Source organism: Cololabis saira, chromosome 3 (assembly GCF_033807715.1).
Source record: "Cololabis saira isolate AMF1-May2022 chromosome 3, fColSai1.1, whole genome shotgun sequence".
Classification (NCBI taxonomy): Eukaryota; Metazoa; Chordata; class Actinopteri; order Beloniformes; family Belonidae; genus Cololabis; species Cololabis saira.
The window spans coordinates 38,438,503-38,457,465 of NC_084589.1; the positions used below are offsets into that span (position 1 = coordinate 38,438,503).

General features: G+C 41.0%; 2 protein-coding genes across 3 annotated transcripts; both read right to left on the reverse strand.

The window, feature by feature from the left end:
* Nucleotides 1–1,743: 1,743 nt before the first annotated feature.
* Nucleotides 1,744–11,491, reverse strand: dnase2 (deoxyribonuclease II, lysosomal). The gene is made up of 7 exons (XM_061718548.1): nucleotides 11,232–11,491; nucleotides 10,480–10,574; nucleotides 10,191–10,362; nucleotides 8,904–9,006; nucleotides 7,421–7,585; nucleotides 3,418–3,636; nucleotides 1,744–2,563 (listed from the first exon to the last, which is right to left on the reverse strand). The coding sequence occupies exons 2-7, from the start codon at nucleotides 10,572–10,574 to the stop codon at nucleotides 2,193–2,195; spliced, it is 1,125 nt and encodes a 374-aa protein (XP_061574532.1). The 5' UTR covers nucleotides 11,232–11,491; the 3' UTR covers nucleotides 1,744–2,192.
* Nucleotides 11,492–13,843: 2,352 nt separating this feature from the next.
* Nucleotides 13,844–17,294, reverse strand: LOC133441153 (G-protein-signaling modulator 1). 2 transcript variants are annotated; one of them, XM_061718549.1, is made up of 5 exons: nucleotides 17,029–17,294; nucleotides 16,194–16,572; nucleotides 15,543–15,708; nucleotides 15,161–15,390; nucleotides 13,844–14,367 (listed from the first exon to the last, which is right to left on the reverse strand). In XM_061718549.1, exons 2-5 carry the CDS (start codon nucleotides 16,533–16,535, stop codon nucleotides 14,227–14,229), a joined length of 879 nt encoding a protein of 292 aa, XP_061574533.1. In that variant the 5' UTR covers nucleotides 16,536–16,572; nucleotides 17,029–17,294; the 3' UTR covers nucleotides 13,844–14,226. The 2 variants fall into 2 exon arrangements, with proteins under 2 accessions (XP_061574533.1, XP_061574534.1); XM_061718550.1 differs by lacking the exon at nucleotides 17,029–17,294 and adding an exon at nucleotides 16,853–16,933.
* Nucleotides 17,295–18,963: the final 1,669 nt, after the last annotated feature.

An 18,963-nucleotide genomic window follows, 5' to 3' on the forward strand; every position in this document is an offset into this window, starting at 1 on the left:
CTCCCGTCACTGCATTTGTTTTGATAGCGAATGAAGACGGGACGCTTTTCTGTTTCACCAAGTGAACAGACGGAACGCAAAAAAAGATGTTAAACTGCTGGAAAGGAACTGGAATTTACCGGGATACCTTAAACAAGGAAGCCAGGAAGCGGTATATGGAGAAAATAATGATTATTAACGGTCTGGATCCATATGAAATCCCTACTAAAGAATGGAGCTCCTCGTCGGAGCGCCACTCTTTAGAAGGATTTACTGCCGTAGTTCTGCACAACCCACGTCTTACTACCTTGTTTAGGAGTGTTTGGCAGCTGCTTTGGTAAATGTTTGATTCGCCATGTGTTTCAATAAATTTGTATAATAGTACAACATACAGTACATGTTTTGTATCCCTCTTACTTCTCTTTTCTTTTTTTTGACTGCTATATTATGTTGAAGAGGCTCCGAGGCGTGAGCAATATTTTTGTTTTCCTCGTGGGATTATTTTTTTCCTCTGCAGCTACAAATAAGAGTTAATATTTTTTCCTCAACAAACTAGTTTTATCTGATTAGGGTTAATTGCACCGCAGAGAGCTGGCCAGCAACTGCGTTTAGCTGGAGAAGTGGGGAATAAAACCCGTGTTTTGATCCGACCCGGTCTGTGTGAGTGTTTGTGGTTTACTGTGTGGAAGGTTGTTTGGTCGTTACAGCCGCGATCCAAAGCGAGCCGACGACTCTTTCACTCTTTTACTTTGTTATATCAGATACTTGGCCTCCGTGGTTCTGCCTCCGAGCAGGAAAGCGTTGAAAAGTTAAACCATTAGGATCTTTTCCCCACGTCTGTTGTGTGAGGAGCTGCTGCAGCAGCAACGGGTTACCAGCTTCTGCGGAGCTGCGCTCCACGCCCCGCCCATTTTTGTCTCGACTGCGAATCGGGAAGGAGGGGGAAGTGACGTATGCCGTAAAGCAGTCAAACTCGTAACGATTTGTAGTTTTTTAGTGTGGAAGGGTTCCTACCATGCTCCTCAAAGTTACATAGTGCCAGTGAAGGCGATACAGACCCCTCAGACCATGACAGAGGTTCATTAAACCTGTTGGAAGTTGATGTACCATCACAATGACTCTGGAAATATTATATTAAGGTGGAAAAGTTACGTAGTGTCGCTTTAAGTGAGTTTAAATATGCACAGCTGATGTTTTTCGTGTGTTATTTTAATAAAATCCTATTCTTTCACTGCGACTTAGTTCTGAGGTTCTGTTCATCTTAAGCCTGAATGAAGGTCACTGTTCTCACCCAGTGAGATTATTGACACTACTGTCCAATAAACAGAAAAATTGCATTCCCTGGGGGTGAAAATATGGGTCTAGATCCCTCTATAATCTTTCTATGTGACTTAATTATAGAGTTTTTTGGGCAAAAAAATGACCTTGAAAATTAAATTTGACCTTCAACATGACCTTGAAATATTGGAGCTTTATCTCAGAATTGAATTCCTAGCACCAAGAAAAGTAGAGAAAGTGACAATATTCAACAATCTAGGACTAAGAGAAGCTGAGATATGACCTTTGGTCATTTCGGCGGGAGCCATTTAGAATTTTCTGCAAACCGGCCACTAGGGGCCGTCCCAATTTGTTTGCGGTGGTTTTTGAAAACCTTATGTCCAAAACTAACACCATGCCAAATATCAAAAACTTGTCACCAAGTGCACAATCTTTATGATTTTTGACAGATTCCCTCCAAGCTATAAACCCGTCTTCCAGGTATTATTTTGTTGTTCTTCGGCTCAGTATTTAACATAAACCCGTCTTCCAGGTATTATTTTGTTGTTCTTCGGCTCAGTATTTAACATAAACCCGTCTTCCAGGTATTATTTTGTTGTTCTTCGGCCCAGTATTTAACATAAACCCGTCTTCCAAGTCTTAATTTGCCATTTTTCGGCCCAGTATTTGACATAAACCCGTCTTCCAGGTATTCATTTGTTGTTCTTCGGCCCAGTATCTGACATAAATCCCTCTCCAGGTATTATTTTTCCCTTCTTTGACCCAGTATTTGACCTAAACCCGTCTTCCAAGTCTTATTTTGTTGTTCTTTGACCCAGTATTTTACATAAACCCGTCTCCAGGTATTATTTTGTTGTTCTTTGACCCAGTATTTGACATAAACCCGTCTCCAGGTATTATTCGGCCCTCCTTCGGCCCGGCCCACCTCTTCGTCGTCAGCAGGTGATGGTTCCTCCTCCGCAGGCCTGGCACTGCAGCGCCGCCGTCCGGTAAGCCTTCCACACCACGGGATCCTGCAGACACACCGTGCCTCCGCCGCGCTTCTCCTCCGCCTGGTTGCGGTTGATGTCGCCCACGCAGACCCAGCCGCCGCCCGCCCCCCCGCCGGCCGCCGCCGGGCTCACCGCCCACTTGGAGTGGTCCTGGCTGGCCTTGAAGGTGAAGCTCTGGCCCGGGTTGATGAGCGTGATGTCCAGAACCTTCCAGCCCCGCGAGCAGTCGGAGGGCAGGATGCCCGTGGAGCGGATCCAGAACTGGACCAGCAGGTCTGACCGGAGGGCCGGGGCCACCCAGGAGTGGTACAGATCTGATGAAGCAGAAAGCATGTTTTTATTACTCAGACCTCATGAATAATAAAAGCCAGTTAGATGAAGAAATATCATGATAATTGTTAAAGGAGCTTGAGGCAAGAATAAGAAATGAGACTCATTAGTGCGACGACGACCGTCGGGGTTACTGCAGCCAACAGTGAAGCTGGCACGGGAGAACGGGGAGAACGTGCATGCAGCGTCATGTGACGTCACATCCGCAGCCCAGTGCGGGAAATTCGGAGTCCGAATTGCAGCACATTTTGCAGCACACAGCCTGTTCAAGGCAAAGGAGAGATACACTAGAGGGCTCATTCTTTTTGGTTTGGAACGCTTCATCTGACATTATTACTAGAAAACTTAAAACGTATACGCATTTTTTTCATAAATCCTGCCTCAAGCTCCTTTAAGTTAGGTGGGTTTTCTTTTTTTTCTCTCTCTCTTTTTAGCACCATTGTCATATTTTTTTTCTGTGTTTGACGACAGCTATTTTGTGTTATTTTATAACTTTGTTGTAGTTTGGGTTTTGTTTTTTTTTAAATTACGTTTATTGGAAAGTGTTTTTCTTTTAAATTGTGTAATTTGTCATGTTTTTTTTATTATTACATTAATTGAAATTGTATTTCTTAGGAAAAAGGGACGGATAAAATAAGCTTTCTGTTCCCTTTCATTCAAGGAAAGAGGTTTGTTGTAATTATATTGAACTGTTTTGTTTTTCTCTCACTGAATGAAATAAAGAAAAAAATGAAAAATTACAAATGAAAAAATGAAATGATCTCTAAAACTGAGCTGTGAGATTAAAAGGTCGATAACAAGAAACTAAATGAGCTTTGATCTACTTTGGTGTTTCTACCGTTGTCAAACGAGGCTCCTTTGGCGAAGCTGATGAAGTCGGTGCCGCCCTTGGAGGTCAGCGTCACGCTGCGATTGGCCACGGCTGTGTCTGACGGGACGAGCCGGCTGGACGGCTGATTCTTCCCACAGACGGCGGCCAGGGCGGACAGCAGGGACGCCAGGGACGCCGGGACGTCGCAGTCGTACACCTTAGGCTGATTGATCTGCAGCTGCTCTCCTGCGGTGGGGAACCAGTTTAACTCAAATGAAAATCAAATCAACCTTTAATTGTATAGCGCTTTTCATACAAAATTAAAAATGCAAAGCAAAGCGCTTTACATAAAACATAAAACTTAATAATGCAGGATAAGATTTACGGTAAGTTAAAATACACACTAAAAAAAGTATAGAAGTATAAGATAAAATCCTAAAAGTAGGTCTAGAAAGCAAGACCTGCTAAAACAAACATGAGAACAACTTAAAACCATAAGAACATAAGACCTGGGTTAAAACAAGAACAGCTAGTTCCAACCAGGGCGGGTTTTGTATGCTCATACAGAAAAAGGGAACAAAGCCCACATTTATCCTCCTGGTGATTTATTTCAGGGGAATGTGGTTTTAGGTTTTCTGCTGCAGATTTCTGCTCGTTTTGATTCTCGGAGTGAAACAGAGGAGGTCCTGATGCTGACAGACTGACAACTAAGTCAGAGTTTTATCTGTGTTTGATTTGTGCAAATTGTGAAAACTTTTTCTGGAAATTAAAGAAAAAAGGGCACGTTACCAGGAAGCGGAAGACTAATTACTGAAACATCTGCATTTTCTGAGCAGCTGCTTTTTCTTAACACTTATTTATATCAGCTGCTGACTTTTGTGATCGTCGAGTGTATTTCTGCACAGCTCAGCTGTTATAGATTTCAACTTCGTCTTCACCACGTCCCTACTTCTGAAGAGGTTGCAACGCTGCGCAAAATGTACATAAAAACAAAAGAGTTTGTATATTTTACTGATGACAGAACCGAGAAAAAATACAAAAACATTAACAAAATGAACAAAAATAGGTGGTACTAAATAGAAAAGCTGGCAACCCATCAGGTTTGTTGTCAGCAGATCAGTGCAGATGGCCAGAGGTTCAGTAATCTGAAGTAAACTGCATTTAAAAATTGTGAAACTGGCCCTGAGACAGCAAGAATCTGTACTGGACATCACTGCGGGGAGACTCCCAGAAGTCACGGTCCAGAAACGCAGGTTATCATCATTATTACTATCACTGCCTTTATTTAACCAGGTCAGTCCCGTTGAGACACAATTACCTCTTTTCCAAGGGAAGCCTGGCCAAGACAGCAGCATAAAAAAATTCTAATAATTACAAAACACACAGCAACACAGATAAAATAATTTACAGAATAAAAACAACAGGACTAAGTTCGGTATGAAGCTGCTCCAGTTTCTCTCACGCAGGTTTTTAGAGCTACAAGGTTGATGAGCTCCTTTAACTTCAGTTTTCTGCGTTCCAAGCAGCAGCGTACATAAAGCGGTGCTTTCCAAAGGTTAAACCTCGAGCATGCAGAAGAGGACACGTGTGAGCCCGACTCAGGAACTTTTTCTTTCCTGAGATGAAGCCCGTTTTAAAAGGAACTGAGGCAACGTGGAAATCTGTCCCACAACTCAAAATTTAAGGCAAAGGCAGCTTCACTAAAGCACATTTCCTACACAAACACAACTCAAATTGATATTCAAAATCTAATCTAATCTAAAAATCTAATTAAAAACAGCATAAAAAAGGTGATAAAGATAGATAAATAACAAAAGCAGAGGATTGGCGGAAAAGTTGTGGATGTGTTTAACACAAGTATCTAAAAGGGAATTAAACTAAATACAGATGTGTTTGTTAGAGCCAATTTTGTATTGTGTTGTGCTCCCCATTTAATAACTTGTGTGGGTATGTGAATTGTTGTAGTGCCATTTTTGCACAGTTTTCTGACCGTCTTAACTTTAGTGTCGCATTGTTGCAGTTTTGGTCTTACAGCTTTACTGGTTTCATGCAAGTTCTAGCCTTATAAGTGCATGTAGTTTGCTGTATAGAAAGGAGCTTGCGTGTACAAATAAATACCCTTTTTTGAGCATCACAGAGGATGTTTATGGACAATCATTCATTCAGCTGACTTGCTGCCCAAGGAAACGCGTCATTTGTTACCGGTAAATAAGCACTTCAGTGACTAGTAGGTTTTTTCATGTTTGTTTGGGTCAAATCCAGTCAAGTCACAACAGTGTTTTTGTTGCTTGATTAGTTTTTGATCGCTTTGCTCCACTAGAGGGCAGCGTGACACCAGAAAACACAGTCCACCCTGTTGGGTTTGAGCCCTGAGACCCACCAGCTGACCCGGTCCCTGCAGATCTGAGAGATCTTCCAGGCTCCCGTAACCACGGTGACCCCCGACCGCCCGGAGATTTACACAACACAACAAGAGCTTCAATATTAATGCTACGTCAGGGTAAGTGACAGTCATCCCACAGCAATTACTGCTTACGTTCCAATGATTTATATCTGCTAAACATGTCAAAATTGCATTCTGAACTAGGTAAACACTGTTTTAAGTCCTCTGCACCTGCTGCCTGGAACTCCCTACAGAAGACACTAAATCTGGAGGATCTCATCACTGTTGGAAATTTTAAAAGCCATATGAAGGATCTTGCAGCAGCTACTTTTCACACTTGTTGTTTTAATTCTTAACTTGTGTTTTAACCTAGCACACATTTTTATTTATCTTGTTGAGTGTTGAGTATTTTATTTATTTATTTTATTGAGTGAGTTGGTGGTGTCTGTTTTTAATTGTTGCACTTTTAATGTTTCTCTGGCTGCTGTCTTGGCCAAGCTTCCCTTGAAAAAGAGGTCATTGTATCTCCACAGGACCGACCTGGTTAAAAAAATAAATAACAGCTTGGACAAATATGTCCAAATCCTTCGGTGAAATTATGCTTTTCATGTTTTTACTGAAATAAAGATTTAGAAACCACCCGGCTTGTATTAGCTCTCGGTTCAGAAGCCTGCATCTCTGCTGATATTGGGGTGTGACAGGGCATCACTCCCACTTCTGTGGGGTAAACATCCTCGCTGAAGGCTGCACGCAGCATTCAGAGCGACATTTGCACCCATACGGACGCCTTGCATGCTCCGAATCTCCGCAAAAGTCAATTCTCAAGGGTGTTTTTGTTCGGATGACCGACCGACTGTCGCATGGTGTGGTGGGGAAACCCCCGTCACCCCCTTCACCCCCCAGTCTGAACACCACTCCAGCTTCAGACCGCTGCACTGGCTGAACATGAGAACAGTCGGCCTCTGCTGAAGGTCACGAGGTGCGACGTCGGCCAAACTTCATTTCAGATGAGCAGAAGTAGGAATTATAGGCTTCACAGACGGGAAACATCACCACTGACTCCGTTTGAGAGCAGGGGTTGCAAAACAAGAACAAAGAGAACACAAAGTAAACTCATTGTGGTGCCTCCACTATAAATAAACAGCAGACGGCTTTATCGTTACTTTCTTGGCAAAACTGAGCTGTTTGTGTCAATTTTGCAAAACAGCTTTATGTAAAATGAAGCTGGGAAACCTGCGAGATTCTGGTATTTCTGACGTCTCCAAGTCAACTGAACTCACTTATGACATAGTTTCACATCTCGGGGTGAGATGTGAAAGTTTCAAGAAGTTTTTGTTGTTTTGTTTGTTTCCCATCCTCACGACCGAGTAACTTCTCCTCGTTTCAACGTGTGAGACGTCGCCGCCTTCTTGAGACTGTAGATGCTCCAGCTCTGCAGCTTTGACCTTAAATCAACAACCGCTGTACCGCTGACTGACTTCTGCTCAGGATTTGTCCAGGAACATGTTAAAAAGACTTGTTAGAAAGATTAAAAATGTGATTCTTTTGCCAGAAGGTGATTAGGCTGAATGGACCTCCTCCCTTCAGCATCTTTAGTTAGTGTTAATTAGGCCCTAAAACAGCTCTGCTCCATGATTCCCGTCTTACCGATGGTCTGAAAGCGCTCCAGCGGGTAGGTGACGCAGATGAAGTTCTGCCCGTTGTTCACGCCGCTGCCGGGGTAATAGTACTGCCCTTCCCGTCGCCTGGGGGGGAAGTTAGGGGTGCTGTGCACCAGCCAGAAGCCCTGGGTTTTATCCACCAGCACCACACCTGCAGATGAAGCAGTCATCGAGAAACATCAGCGCTTCATCTTCATCTCAGTCAAAGCCTATCAAACTCAAAATTTTAGGAGTTTAAAAGGGTCAAGATGTGATACATTTTCCTTTGAGATTAGAAGATTAAGATTTCCTCCTAAATGCCTTGTAAAAACATTAAATGCTGCGATACGGATAAGACAGAGAGAGAGGGCAGCATGTCTTTTTAATACCATTTTCAAACTAAATTTAAGACCAAAAAGACAAGTCACTAAGAAATCCAGCACTGAGGTCGAGGTTGCCAGATCTGGCTTTCAGGTTTCAGCCCAAATGCGAAACCTGCCTAAATAATGAAAAACAAGCCCGAATCATACATTCTCTATGTTGAAACCGTCAATTATTAAATGCGGAATACATTTCTAGCTTCACAACACCACTAAACAGCCAAAAAAAGTTCCCACTAGAGTAGATTAAAGCAAATAAAATATCAGTGAGTTTATTGTGTACGTTTCTACTTTTCACAACTTTTTGTTAATAACTTCTCCTAAATATTTAGTAAAAACCAGGAAAAGCAGCCCAAATATACAGTTTTCAGCCCAATTGGGCTGAAACTTGCCCAACCTGGCAACACAGATTTAGAACCTCCGCAGGAGATTCTCCTCAAAACGATGAAATAAACTATTTAATGATGACTGGATACCTCTAAAATTAAGAACCTTGGATTGAGATTGAAGACAAATTAAGACTTTTAAAGGCCTTATTTTAGCAAAAATTTTATTTTTAAGACACCTTTTTAAAACTTAGGAACCGCGGCCACCATGACCTACACGCTGTTTGGTTGTTAACACAGAGGACTGCTCCGTCTCTCTGGATCCTTATCTATTGGACAAATTGGTTTGATCTAACTCCTTGCCCTCTTGAGGACAAGGAGTTGTGGGAAGTGGGATCATTTAAGTCTTCCAGGTTACAGGAATGTTGAATGCATGTAAAGACTTGTTAGATAAACCGCAAGGCGTGTGTTTTCTTCTTAAGACATGAGAGTTCCTGCTCGTGAAGATGGGGATGGGTAGAGGTTTGACAGAGGTTATGGGGAGGTTGACTGTACTGGGGACCGCTGGAGAGGAAACGAGGAGCTGGCTCCGTGCTATCCGCCGAGGTTTTGTTTCAAATATCAGAAAGTTTGCACCCTACCTTCAAGAACTGACAAACCCTCAACAAGGTGCAAAGTTTGGATTTGTTGCTGTAATGTGTAGCTTCATGTATTTTTCCCAGATGGGAAGGATTTTCTCTCCTTTGCGAGGCGACCTGGGTTCTCGGGGAGCCGCGCCGCTCACCTTTTGTGTGTCCCCCGCTGCTTTCACCGCTGTCAGCCCATCTGTCACCAAACTCTCCAGACGGGGGCTGGTCATTGTAAAGGACGTACGCGACCTCTGAACCCTGGAAAGAAGAAAACAATCAAAGAAGAGGATTTCTTATGAAGAGCAAACCATCACTTCCCATCACGAGTCACTTACTCTTACTCTGATCTGATTTATCAAGCGGTTGGAATAAACTTTTTTTTGTTAATCAGAATTTCAGTCTTGTGACTGCAGAAAAAAAAAAGCAGAAGCAGGAAAAAGTATATTTAAACATTTGCACTTTAACGAATACTGCAGGTGTTGCTTTCAGAGTAAACTGTGAACATTAGACAACTGCATGTTCTAACTAGAAGGCAAGAGTTTAACCGCCACTGCGGCAAATGGTGACAAATTGGACAGGATTTTTTTTTTAAAATAAACATTTTGAGGTAATAAAAGTCATTTAAGTTGCATCCCTAATGTGTAAAAGATGTATTTGTACAGCAACGCAAAATTATGGGAATCTTGTTCCACTACAAGTAGCACAAATTCAAAGATTTACGTGGAAGTTTTTAACTTGTATTACTTTTAAATATGTAAATAACTTTGGGCCACATATTTATGTACAAATAGTGCATCAGATATAAAGATTTTATTATTATTATCTTAGCTCAATGAGTGGAGACAGTTCCTGATGCAAGAAAAAGCCTATTTGGGTGGTTAAAACACAACTTTACTTGGACTTTAATAAGGAAAGCAGCAGTTACACAGAGTGGAGGTTCTTTTATACTACAGGCCTTGAACGTGTCAAAGAAATTATGACATTTTAAAACCGTTAAAGGATGTCAGAGCAAAGATTTCCCACAAAACAATAATTAAATATACATGAAGCACAATCTCTAAGACTAAAAACATTTTACTAAAAACATTCCTTTTTAGAAAAGCTTTTATTGTGGTGTGAATATTGTTATTAATTTTAGATTAGGATATTGCTGTCTTATGTTCTTATCCACTATGCACTTTATTTTTATCTTGATGTATTTTATTGTTCTTGGGAAGCACTTTGTAACTTTGTTAAGAAAGGTACTATTCAAATAAAGTGTATTATTATTATTATTATTATTACTAGGGCTCAGCCACATCTTGCTCCCCTAAAAAGGCTGTTGACTCTTCTCAAGGCCTGTTGTCTTGACATTTACTTAATTCAAGGGAAGTGAAACCTGTATTGTAATCAGTTTAGGGAAGTTTCGGTTACAGAAGAAAAGACAAGTGATGGGAGCAGACCTTTCTTTGTGAGTACAGTTGTCCGACAGTACGGCCCAGAGCTCCCACGGTGCTGTTCACCGTCTCCTTCCCCTCCGTCCATCCTGCGCTGCCTTTATCCAGCAGCAAGTACTGTTCCCCCCTGGTGGGAGACGTACTGTGATGTTCCTTGGGCAGCTTGTACAGATAGAACCTGGTTTACAGAGACACAGACAGGAAACGTGTCAAATATAAAGCTGCTAACATTGTTGCATTAAATTAGACATTAATAAAAACACAGCGTCAGCTTATCTTAAAAAAGGATATCTACCAATCAACTGCATCTCCTTTCTCATTATAGCAGCTGATCGGGGATGTTTTGCCTCGCAGTGGCAGAAAGATGAGCAGGGACAGGAACAGATACATCTGGGAACAATTTTAAATAAATGGTTAATATGTTTTTAATGAAAAAATAATCAAAAATGCAGAGCCATGCTTCTATATACAGGACTGTCTCAGAAAATTAGAATATTGTGATAAAGTTCTTTATTTTCTGTAATGCAATTAAAAAAAAACAAAAATGTCATTCATTCTGGATTCATTAGAAAACAACTGAAATATTGCAAGCCTTTTATTATTCTAATATTGCTGATTATGGCTTACAGTTTAAGATTAAGATTCCCAGAATATTCTAATTTTTTGAGATAGGATATTTGAGTTTTCTTAAGCTGTAAGCCATGATCAGCAATATTAAAATATTGTTTCTGAGACAGTCCTATATATTACCAAGATTATTTCAGTGACTATAAAACTATGTAAAGCACAATTTATTAAAAACTACCGAAAGTATGTAGTTAACAGGAGGGTATTGTATCGGGGTTTTTTGTGCTATTTGACACATTGAATTAAATGAAACTTGCAAATCACAATAATTAATAAATCATTAATAAAAGTCTCTGATGCACATTTGTGTATTAAATCACAGGAAAGAAGGAATTGTACAGAAACAAACGACAGTAGCAAGTAAAAAATGACTTTTTTAGAAATAATCTGATTTCAATCACAGCATTGAAACTTGTTTACCTTTTATAATGAACTTCAGGGAAAATCAGTGAGAACTTGGAGCGTCTTCTGCTACATCCTTGTTTTGGTCTGTCAACCCTGGAATAAGACAACGACAACGAACGAATAGCATCTAAGCAATAAACCAGCGAGAGACGATATTGGTTGGAAGATAATTATAACACTAGAAAGTAAATAAACTGAGTCGTTTGTTCATGAATGTGTCAAAGTTCTGCTCGCAAATGATATGAAACTTCCTTGGTTCAGTGTTTGACTTGTCACGTGACGGGTGACGTCGCTTTATGGGCGTGTCTTCTTGAATGCCATTTTCAACGGTAAAAAATTATATTAACTATATTTTACCCAAGATACCATTAAAAACTATACAATTTTACGGGACTTTAGATTTACTTTGAACATGACACACTAACTTTCCCAATTTTCTCAAAAACAAAAGCTGTTTAATGATATAATTTCTGTAAAGTACTTTTTTAAAAACTTTATTTTGTTAATTTTTACTTGTGTGCCCCTGATATATAATAGTTATGTATTCTATATGCATTTATTTTGCCTTTATTTTTTACTATTTCATCTGTTATTATATATGTGTCATATATATATATCATATCATATTATTATATTATATTATATTATATTATATCCATTTTCTATACCCGCTTTATCCTGTGCAGGGTGCCGGGGGTTGCTGGAGCCTATCCCAATTACAGGTAAGAGGCAGGGGTATATATTATATTATATTATATTATATTATATTATATTATATTATATTATATTATATTACATTACCATACGTTATATTATATTATATTATATTAATTGTCTGTACTTACATAGGGCCTTTTTATCCTTGTCTGGGTTTTACAAAACACTCTGCAATGCATTTCTCATTACACAACATCACCTTTTATTATATATGCAGGTTAAAGAATGGGGCCTTTTTGTTTCTAATATGATTTGCAGGCATTTTAGGAGGAATTTGGGTTCAGTGTTCTTGTCCGGCTGAAACATGCAGTTCCTCCAATGACCACCAGAGGCTGGCTCCACAAGGGAGTCAATCTAAATAGAGGGGGTCAACAGAGATTGCTAAGCAACCAGAAGCATCCTATTGAACCTTCCACTTACTTACCGGTTCTGCTGATTTGCACATTTCTAGATGACCCAGGCTTGGGTGGAGTTGGTTCCTGGAAATATGGTGCTGTGCAGAAAAACTAAAAAGGTGCTTCAAAGGCACTTTTCAGAAAACAGGGTATCCGTCCACTTCTTTCTATACAGTTTAGGGTCCTGCTCAAAGACACTTCGGAACATGGTGGAGCCAGGAATTGATCTTTTGGTTGGTGGAAGTGAAAGTAAAGTGGGACTTTAAAAGTCAAACTTTAATTATCTTATGAATATTCCAGAGAGAAGTGTCTCGCCACTCTGGCAGGAACACAGATCAAGCAGATTGTTATCTGGTCTTTGACAAGCGATGAGAACCTGGTGACAAACTGGTACAGTAATACCAACCCAGCCCTTGGAAACACTGCAAACCTCCATCTTAAAAGTAGAGTTTGAACCCTGCAGTCGTTTCACAGCTTGAGACGTTGCTGCTGTGCGTTGTCTTCTTATTTGTTGTTTCGCTCGCCGTGTTGGTCAGGCTGCTACAGTCTCACATCACACACATTCTCTGTTTGAGGAAGTGACACGCGTCCTCTTGTCACCTCTAACCTCCCTCGCACAGACGGGCCTGGACTTCCTCAGCAACACTTCCTCTGAGCTGAATTGATGAAAACTTAACAGTTTTTCCGGGTCAAGGTTTCAAACTTGACATTCAAAATAAAAAATGGACTTCACACCTATTTGGTAATTGTTTCTAATCATTTTAAATATCTTCACTTACACAAACTATAAAAATGCCCGCAGCAGTGTTTGTTTTGGGGATGATATCACACCAAGTTCAGCAAGTCAGAGATAACACCTGTTAGCGGTCTCTCCAGCCGGTAAAACATTAACACCTTTATCTTTACTTCCTTTGTTCTCTAAATGTGACTCGACAACCTTTTTGAGTTATGTGTGAATCCTTTGTTTTTGTATAAAGACATCCCGTCACATTTATCAGAACATACCACGGCTCATATTAGTGCCAAGGTCGTTACAATCCACCACAACACTAATATGCAATAATAAAATAGTCATTAGTACAATAACTTTGTTAAATTATGTATTTAACCTCTTCTTTCCCTGCTAAAACTACAAATACAAACAAATGCAAAGGGCTCAAATAAACATTTTATGTTTATTCTGTCACACACGCACGCATCACCATCATGACCTGACAGCTCTCATCATCTGCTCCGCTGTATCACTGCATCTGCTTCACAGGTTCAACAGCTCACCGCAAACATTCAGTAAAATCTAACAGGAAGTAAGAACTTCTACTTATTGTATTAACTAAAAAAGTTGAAATGAATAAACTTATTTTAAGAAACGTCCATAATGTTCCAGTAAAATCTCTGTTGCTCGAACATTAGGGGTTTTTGCTACATTATTAAAGGGGACATAGCGTGGGAATATAAAAGAAAATAAAAAAATCTGTGCAGGATATTTATTATTATTATTATTGTTATTATTATTGGGTGTTTAAACTGAGAAAGCGGGGAAACCTGGGTCTGAAAAGTTGTACTCCTGGAGACTAGCAGGGCACTTTGACATCACAGATCCAGACTCCAGCGGAGTCAAGTGGCTGACCCAACCCCCTATTACTGGTTACTGTATCTTCCACTGTCTTTCATTAACTTAAATGTGTCACATATTGAATAAAAAGGTCCTAATATGTCTCCTTTAACAACTTAAACACCGACCAATGCTTAGGTGGGATGAAGTTTCCCGAAACAGTTAATCAAGGTGAACAAAAAGCCGTCCTTAAACAAGAAATCATAGCAAAAACAATTTGGAAAAAATCTAAAAAACAATAGGCTCTCTCAGTAGCTTCACTGTGACTTGTTTTCTGTCTCGGGTTTCAGGTTTTCAGCAAGCGAGGAAGTTCAGTCCTCTGCTCGTCCATGCGTCCGCTCTGAACCCGCAGGAGCAGGGAGAAGAAGTCCTCGTCGTCCATGGGTCCGGGAGCTCTGCTGCGCTGGTCCTCCAGCCGGCCCTGGGCCTGCAGGACAAAGGGACGGAGGAGGTTCAAAGGAAGCTGGAAAGACTCATTTTAGCAGTCACTGTCAACTCATGAAGAAATAAAACAAGGAGGTCCAAAGCACTTACTTGTAGGCTTGTGTTTGAAAAATCGATTTTCCGATTCTAAATTGATTCTCATATTAATACCTAAAAATCGATTTGTATGTCAAAAAACCATTTTTTTTTCATCATTACATTACAACTTTTGGTATTTTTTTGTTTATGACCAAAAAAGGAATGTTTTGTTGCACACAAGCATAACTAGTGCCATGTTTTTGCCTTTAAATATGTTTAAAGGTATGAAAACATTAAAGTTTTCAGTTATAATTGCATAAATTGTCTATATGTCTTTGCTTTATATACTGTCTTGGGGTTTGCATAAAATGCTAAAAACCAAATTCTCAAAAATGGGAAAAAATAAAACCAATTTCATCGGTCCTCTGTTTGCTGCCCTGGATCTGTTTGATAATTCTGCCCACACGATGTTTCTGAAAGCAGTTCTATCAGCATTGTGGGAGGTGATTGGTCCTTACAGCATCATTAGCTGCCAATACTTGCTGTTGAATCTCAATATAATACTAGTATTAATATGTTGCATAACTACACAGTCATATAATTCATGCAACAGCTTAAAAAAAAGTTTTAATAACACTAACCCAAATTGATATCGGAATTGAATTGGATCGAATAATAGCGTGATAATCGATTCTGAATCTTAAGAATCGGAATCGAATCGATTCTTGACATTTGAATGGATCCCCAGCCCTACTTACTTGCGTAGTCAGAATCATGTCGTACAGATCCTCTTTAGGGACAGGAACTGGCGCAGGCCTTTTCACAAAGGACAGCTGTTTCAAGCTTCCTCTGAAACTCCTGGATTTGGGTTTGGGCGGTGGAGACCTCCCGAGCTGCGCCCGCTGGTCGTTGAGTCGGCGCGCCTGTGCCGTGGCCACCAGGTCAAAAAACTCCTCCTTCTGCAGCGAGGTCATGGAGGAGAAGACGACTGGGGATGAAGGAGGGAACAAAGCGGTCAGGACGAGAAACGGAGGAGCTCTGAGTCATCAGAGTCGATGTTACACCACGGAAACAAACGCATCACCTTCCCGACCTTTGGATGTTGAACCCTTGTGGCCGCGCCCCCCCCCCCCCCCTCACCTCTGTGGGTCGGCTTGGTGGCGTTGGGCTCGGAGTGGCACCTCCTCCTCCTCATGCCGCCCTCCAGCCTGAAGGAGCAGCGCTGGTCGTTGAGGCGTCGGCCCTCCTGCAGGGTGAAGAGCAGCTCGTACAGGGCCTCCGGGAAGTCAGGGGTTAACCGGCGAGCCTGAGAGAAGCAGAAACAACACAGGGGGGGGGGGTTCTAAATGAGTGGCACATTCGGCTTTGTTGCCACAGCAGAAGAATTCACCTCGCTCCTACGTACTCCCACATGCACTACTAAATAATAGCTGCTGTTTTTCCACTGCGAGGAGATGACACATACATACATGTGTGTGTTGGGGGGGCAGCCTCGCTTTAAATCTTAGGTGCCAACATCTGACAGAATCTGCTTCCATGTTTCTATTTATCTATTTTATCCATTGTCTCTTTGGTTTGTTCTGCTCTTTTACTTATTTTTTTCTTTTTTCTATACTAATTTTTATGTGCTATTCCATCAACCTGCCCAGGGACTACAGGTGGAAAATAGCAAGCTGCTACAACTTGGCACAATGCATATTCTCTTGTACAAGATTAATGTCTTATTGTGCTTGTCCCTGTTTTGAAATAAATAAATTACAAATTACATCATCCTCTAGTGGTGGAACCAACCTTTTTGGGCTCTTCTTCTCCGCCCGTTGCCCCTTCCAGTTGTTCCTCAGAGGAATTTAACCTCTCTCTCTCCACATCTCCCCGCTCTGAGTTGCTGGGGTCACTGGTCATGGATTCCTGCTCTCCACCTGCAGTATCATCTCTATTCTGTCCATCGTTTGTGTTCTCGGGTTCCTCCTCAGGATGGATTTCCCTCGCTTCATCTTCTGGGCCCTTGACTTCTTCAGACGCGCCATCCGAGCTTCTGGTCGTGGCCTCTCCGCCTGGGACGGCCTCAGTTATGTCCCCATCCTCTGTGATGACCAGAGGCTCCAGCAGCAGTGGCAGCTCCTCCTCAGCCATGTCACTCACGCTCAAGTCCACGAATCTCTGTCGAAACCTGACAACATGATAAACATAAGCAAAGGGAGGCAGGGGGGGGGGGCTGAATCACAGAAAAACAAGACCGAGAGCTTGTGCTTTTTCTCTTGCGAAGAGAAATGTGCCAAACCGGTTTGGCGGGTTTCGGCAGGGAAGTTACAGATGTCTACGCAGAAAAAGTGTGACGTTTGCCAGCGTGATTTGATCTTATTTTAGCCGAAGGTTTGAGCCCCCCCCCCACCAAAAAGTGAACTCTGACTACGACACAATAAAAGTCAATTTGATTACTTCATCTTTACCTTTATCTGTTGGTCTTTATCTCCTTATATCATCTCTTGAAGTCGCCGCAGACAGAACACAGCATGTTTCGGTCCGAGACAAAAAACACACACACACACACACACAGAGAAAAAAGCTGAGAGGAGTATCACATGCCGACGTGACAAACTCTCACCCTCTCTATCTGGCTTTTTACCTTCACTCTCTTTCGTCTTCTCTCTTCCTGTTCCTCTTGCTACAGCCCACCCCTATTTACTTGCCCCACATCCATCTCACTTGTCGAGCGATCATGAAATATGGCTGTGAAGAAAACTAGAAAGGGTTTCTGTCATGCGTCTGGTTGGTGTAGATGTGGTCCACGGCGCGGGGTTTTTCACAATCTGATGTAAATTTAGAGCCGCTGGAAGCAGCTGTGGGCAGCTGCTGCTGTAACTGCTCTGCATTTGACATCGTCAAACCCAACTACAACATGCTGGAACAGGCGCAAAGCTCTTTTGACACTGCTGTGGTTTTGGCACACATCCTGTTGACGCAAAGCTAAAACGAGAAGTAGACAGACGAGCGAGAGAAGAGAAGCGGCATGAGTGAGATTATCACTTTGCAAGAACAAGAGTCGGGTTTAATCCAAACAACTGTTTGCGTTTGTCACTGTTTAGCACTTCAGGTGTAACAGTGAAGCATTTGAGCTCCCAGTTATGTAGTTTGATCTTATGGCTTTGCTATTCATCCAACCACACACACACACACACACTCACACACACACAGACACACTTCTGCTTTCTGGAGTTGCTTAACACGCAGATGTTTAGCTGTATAGTTGTGGTTGCTTCTCTCAGAGGAGGAGTACCGGAGCCTGGTGAGGAGCTTTGTTTTCTGCTGCTACACAAACAACCTGCAGCTCAACGCCTCAAAGACCAAGGACCTGGTCCTGGACCGGTTCTGATCTGAGGAGGTCCTGCAGACCTAGAAATATCCTGGGCTGTGGATGGAAAACAACAAGCTGGACTGTGCAATAACTTTGTGCAATATTTCACAACATTTATTTCTTTTCTATTCATATAATTATATTTATGGCACTGCACTTTTATTTTTATTTTTTTATCTTTTAGTGGCTACAGAGTGTTTGAATAAAGAAAAATATTTGAACAATCCTTTTCTTTGAGAATTATGAGCCTGGTCCTGCTCAAGGTTTCTTCCCTCCTAAAGGGGAGTTTTTCCTTGCCACTGTTTGGCTTAAGGCTTTTCTCCCACTAGGGGAGTTTTTACCTGACATTATTTATGTAATAATTGCTCAGGGCAGGGGTCATGTTCTGGGTCTCTGGAAAGCACCTAGAGACAACTTTTGTTGTATTAGACGCCATACAAATAAAATTGAATTGAATTGAATTGAATTGAAAAGGTTTTTTTGTGTGTGTTTGGGTCAGATTATGAGTAGGACATTTGTGTCTTTATTATTCTATCAAAAAAAGTTGCTTCAAAATAAAAAATATATTTCCAATCAAAAAACTTACATATATCATATTAAGAAAAAAATGAAATGCAAAGAAATATTTGAGACCCCCCCCCCCCCCCCAAAAAAAATTGCATTTCAACAATTATTTTTGGATTTAACATATTTTTTTTGATTGAATGATAAAGACACAAATTTACCTTCATACCGTCCAGACTATTATCAACAATAAGTTCAAAAGTGTGACTGACTTTTGTACTTGATTGGTAGTGGTAGTCTAGTGGGCTTGGGTCTGGAGGAGTAGTAGTATTAGTAGTAGTAGTAGTAGTAGTAGTAGTAGTAGTAGTAATAGTAGTAGTAGTAGTAGTAGTAATAATAGTGGTAGTAGTAGTAGTAGTAGTAGTGGTAGTAGTAGTAATAATAGTGGTAGTAGTAGTAGTAGTATTGGTAGTAGTAGTAGTAGTAGTAGTAGTAGTGGTAGTAGTAGTAGTAGTAGTAATAATAGTGGTAGTAGTAGTAGTAGTAGTAGTGGTAGTAGTAGTAATAGTAGTAGTAGTATTAATAGTAGTAGTAGTAGTAGTAGTAATAATAGTAGTAGTAATAGTAGTAGTAGTAGTGGTAGTAGTAGTAATAATAGTAGTAGTAATAGTAGTAGTAGTGGTAGTAGTAGTAGTAGTAATA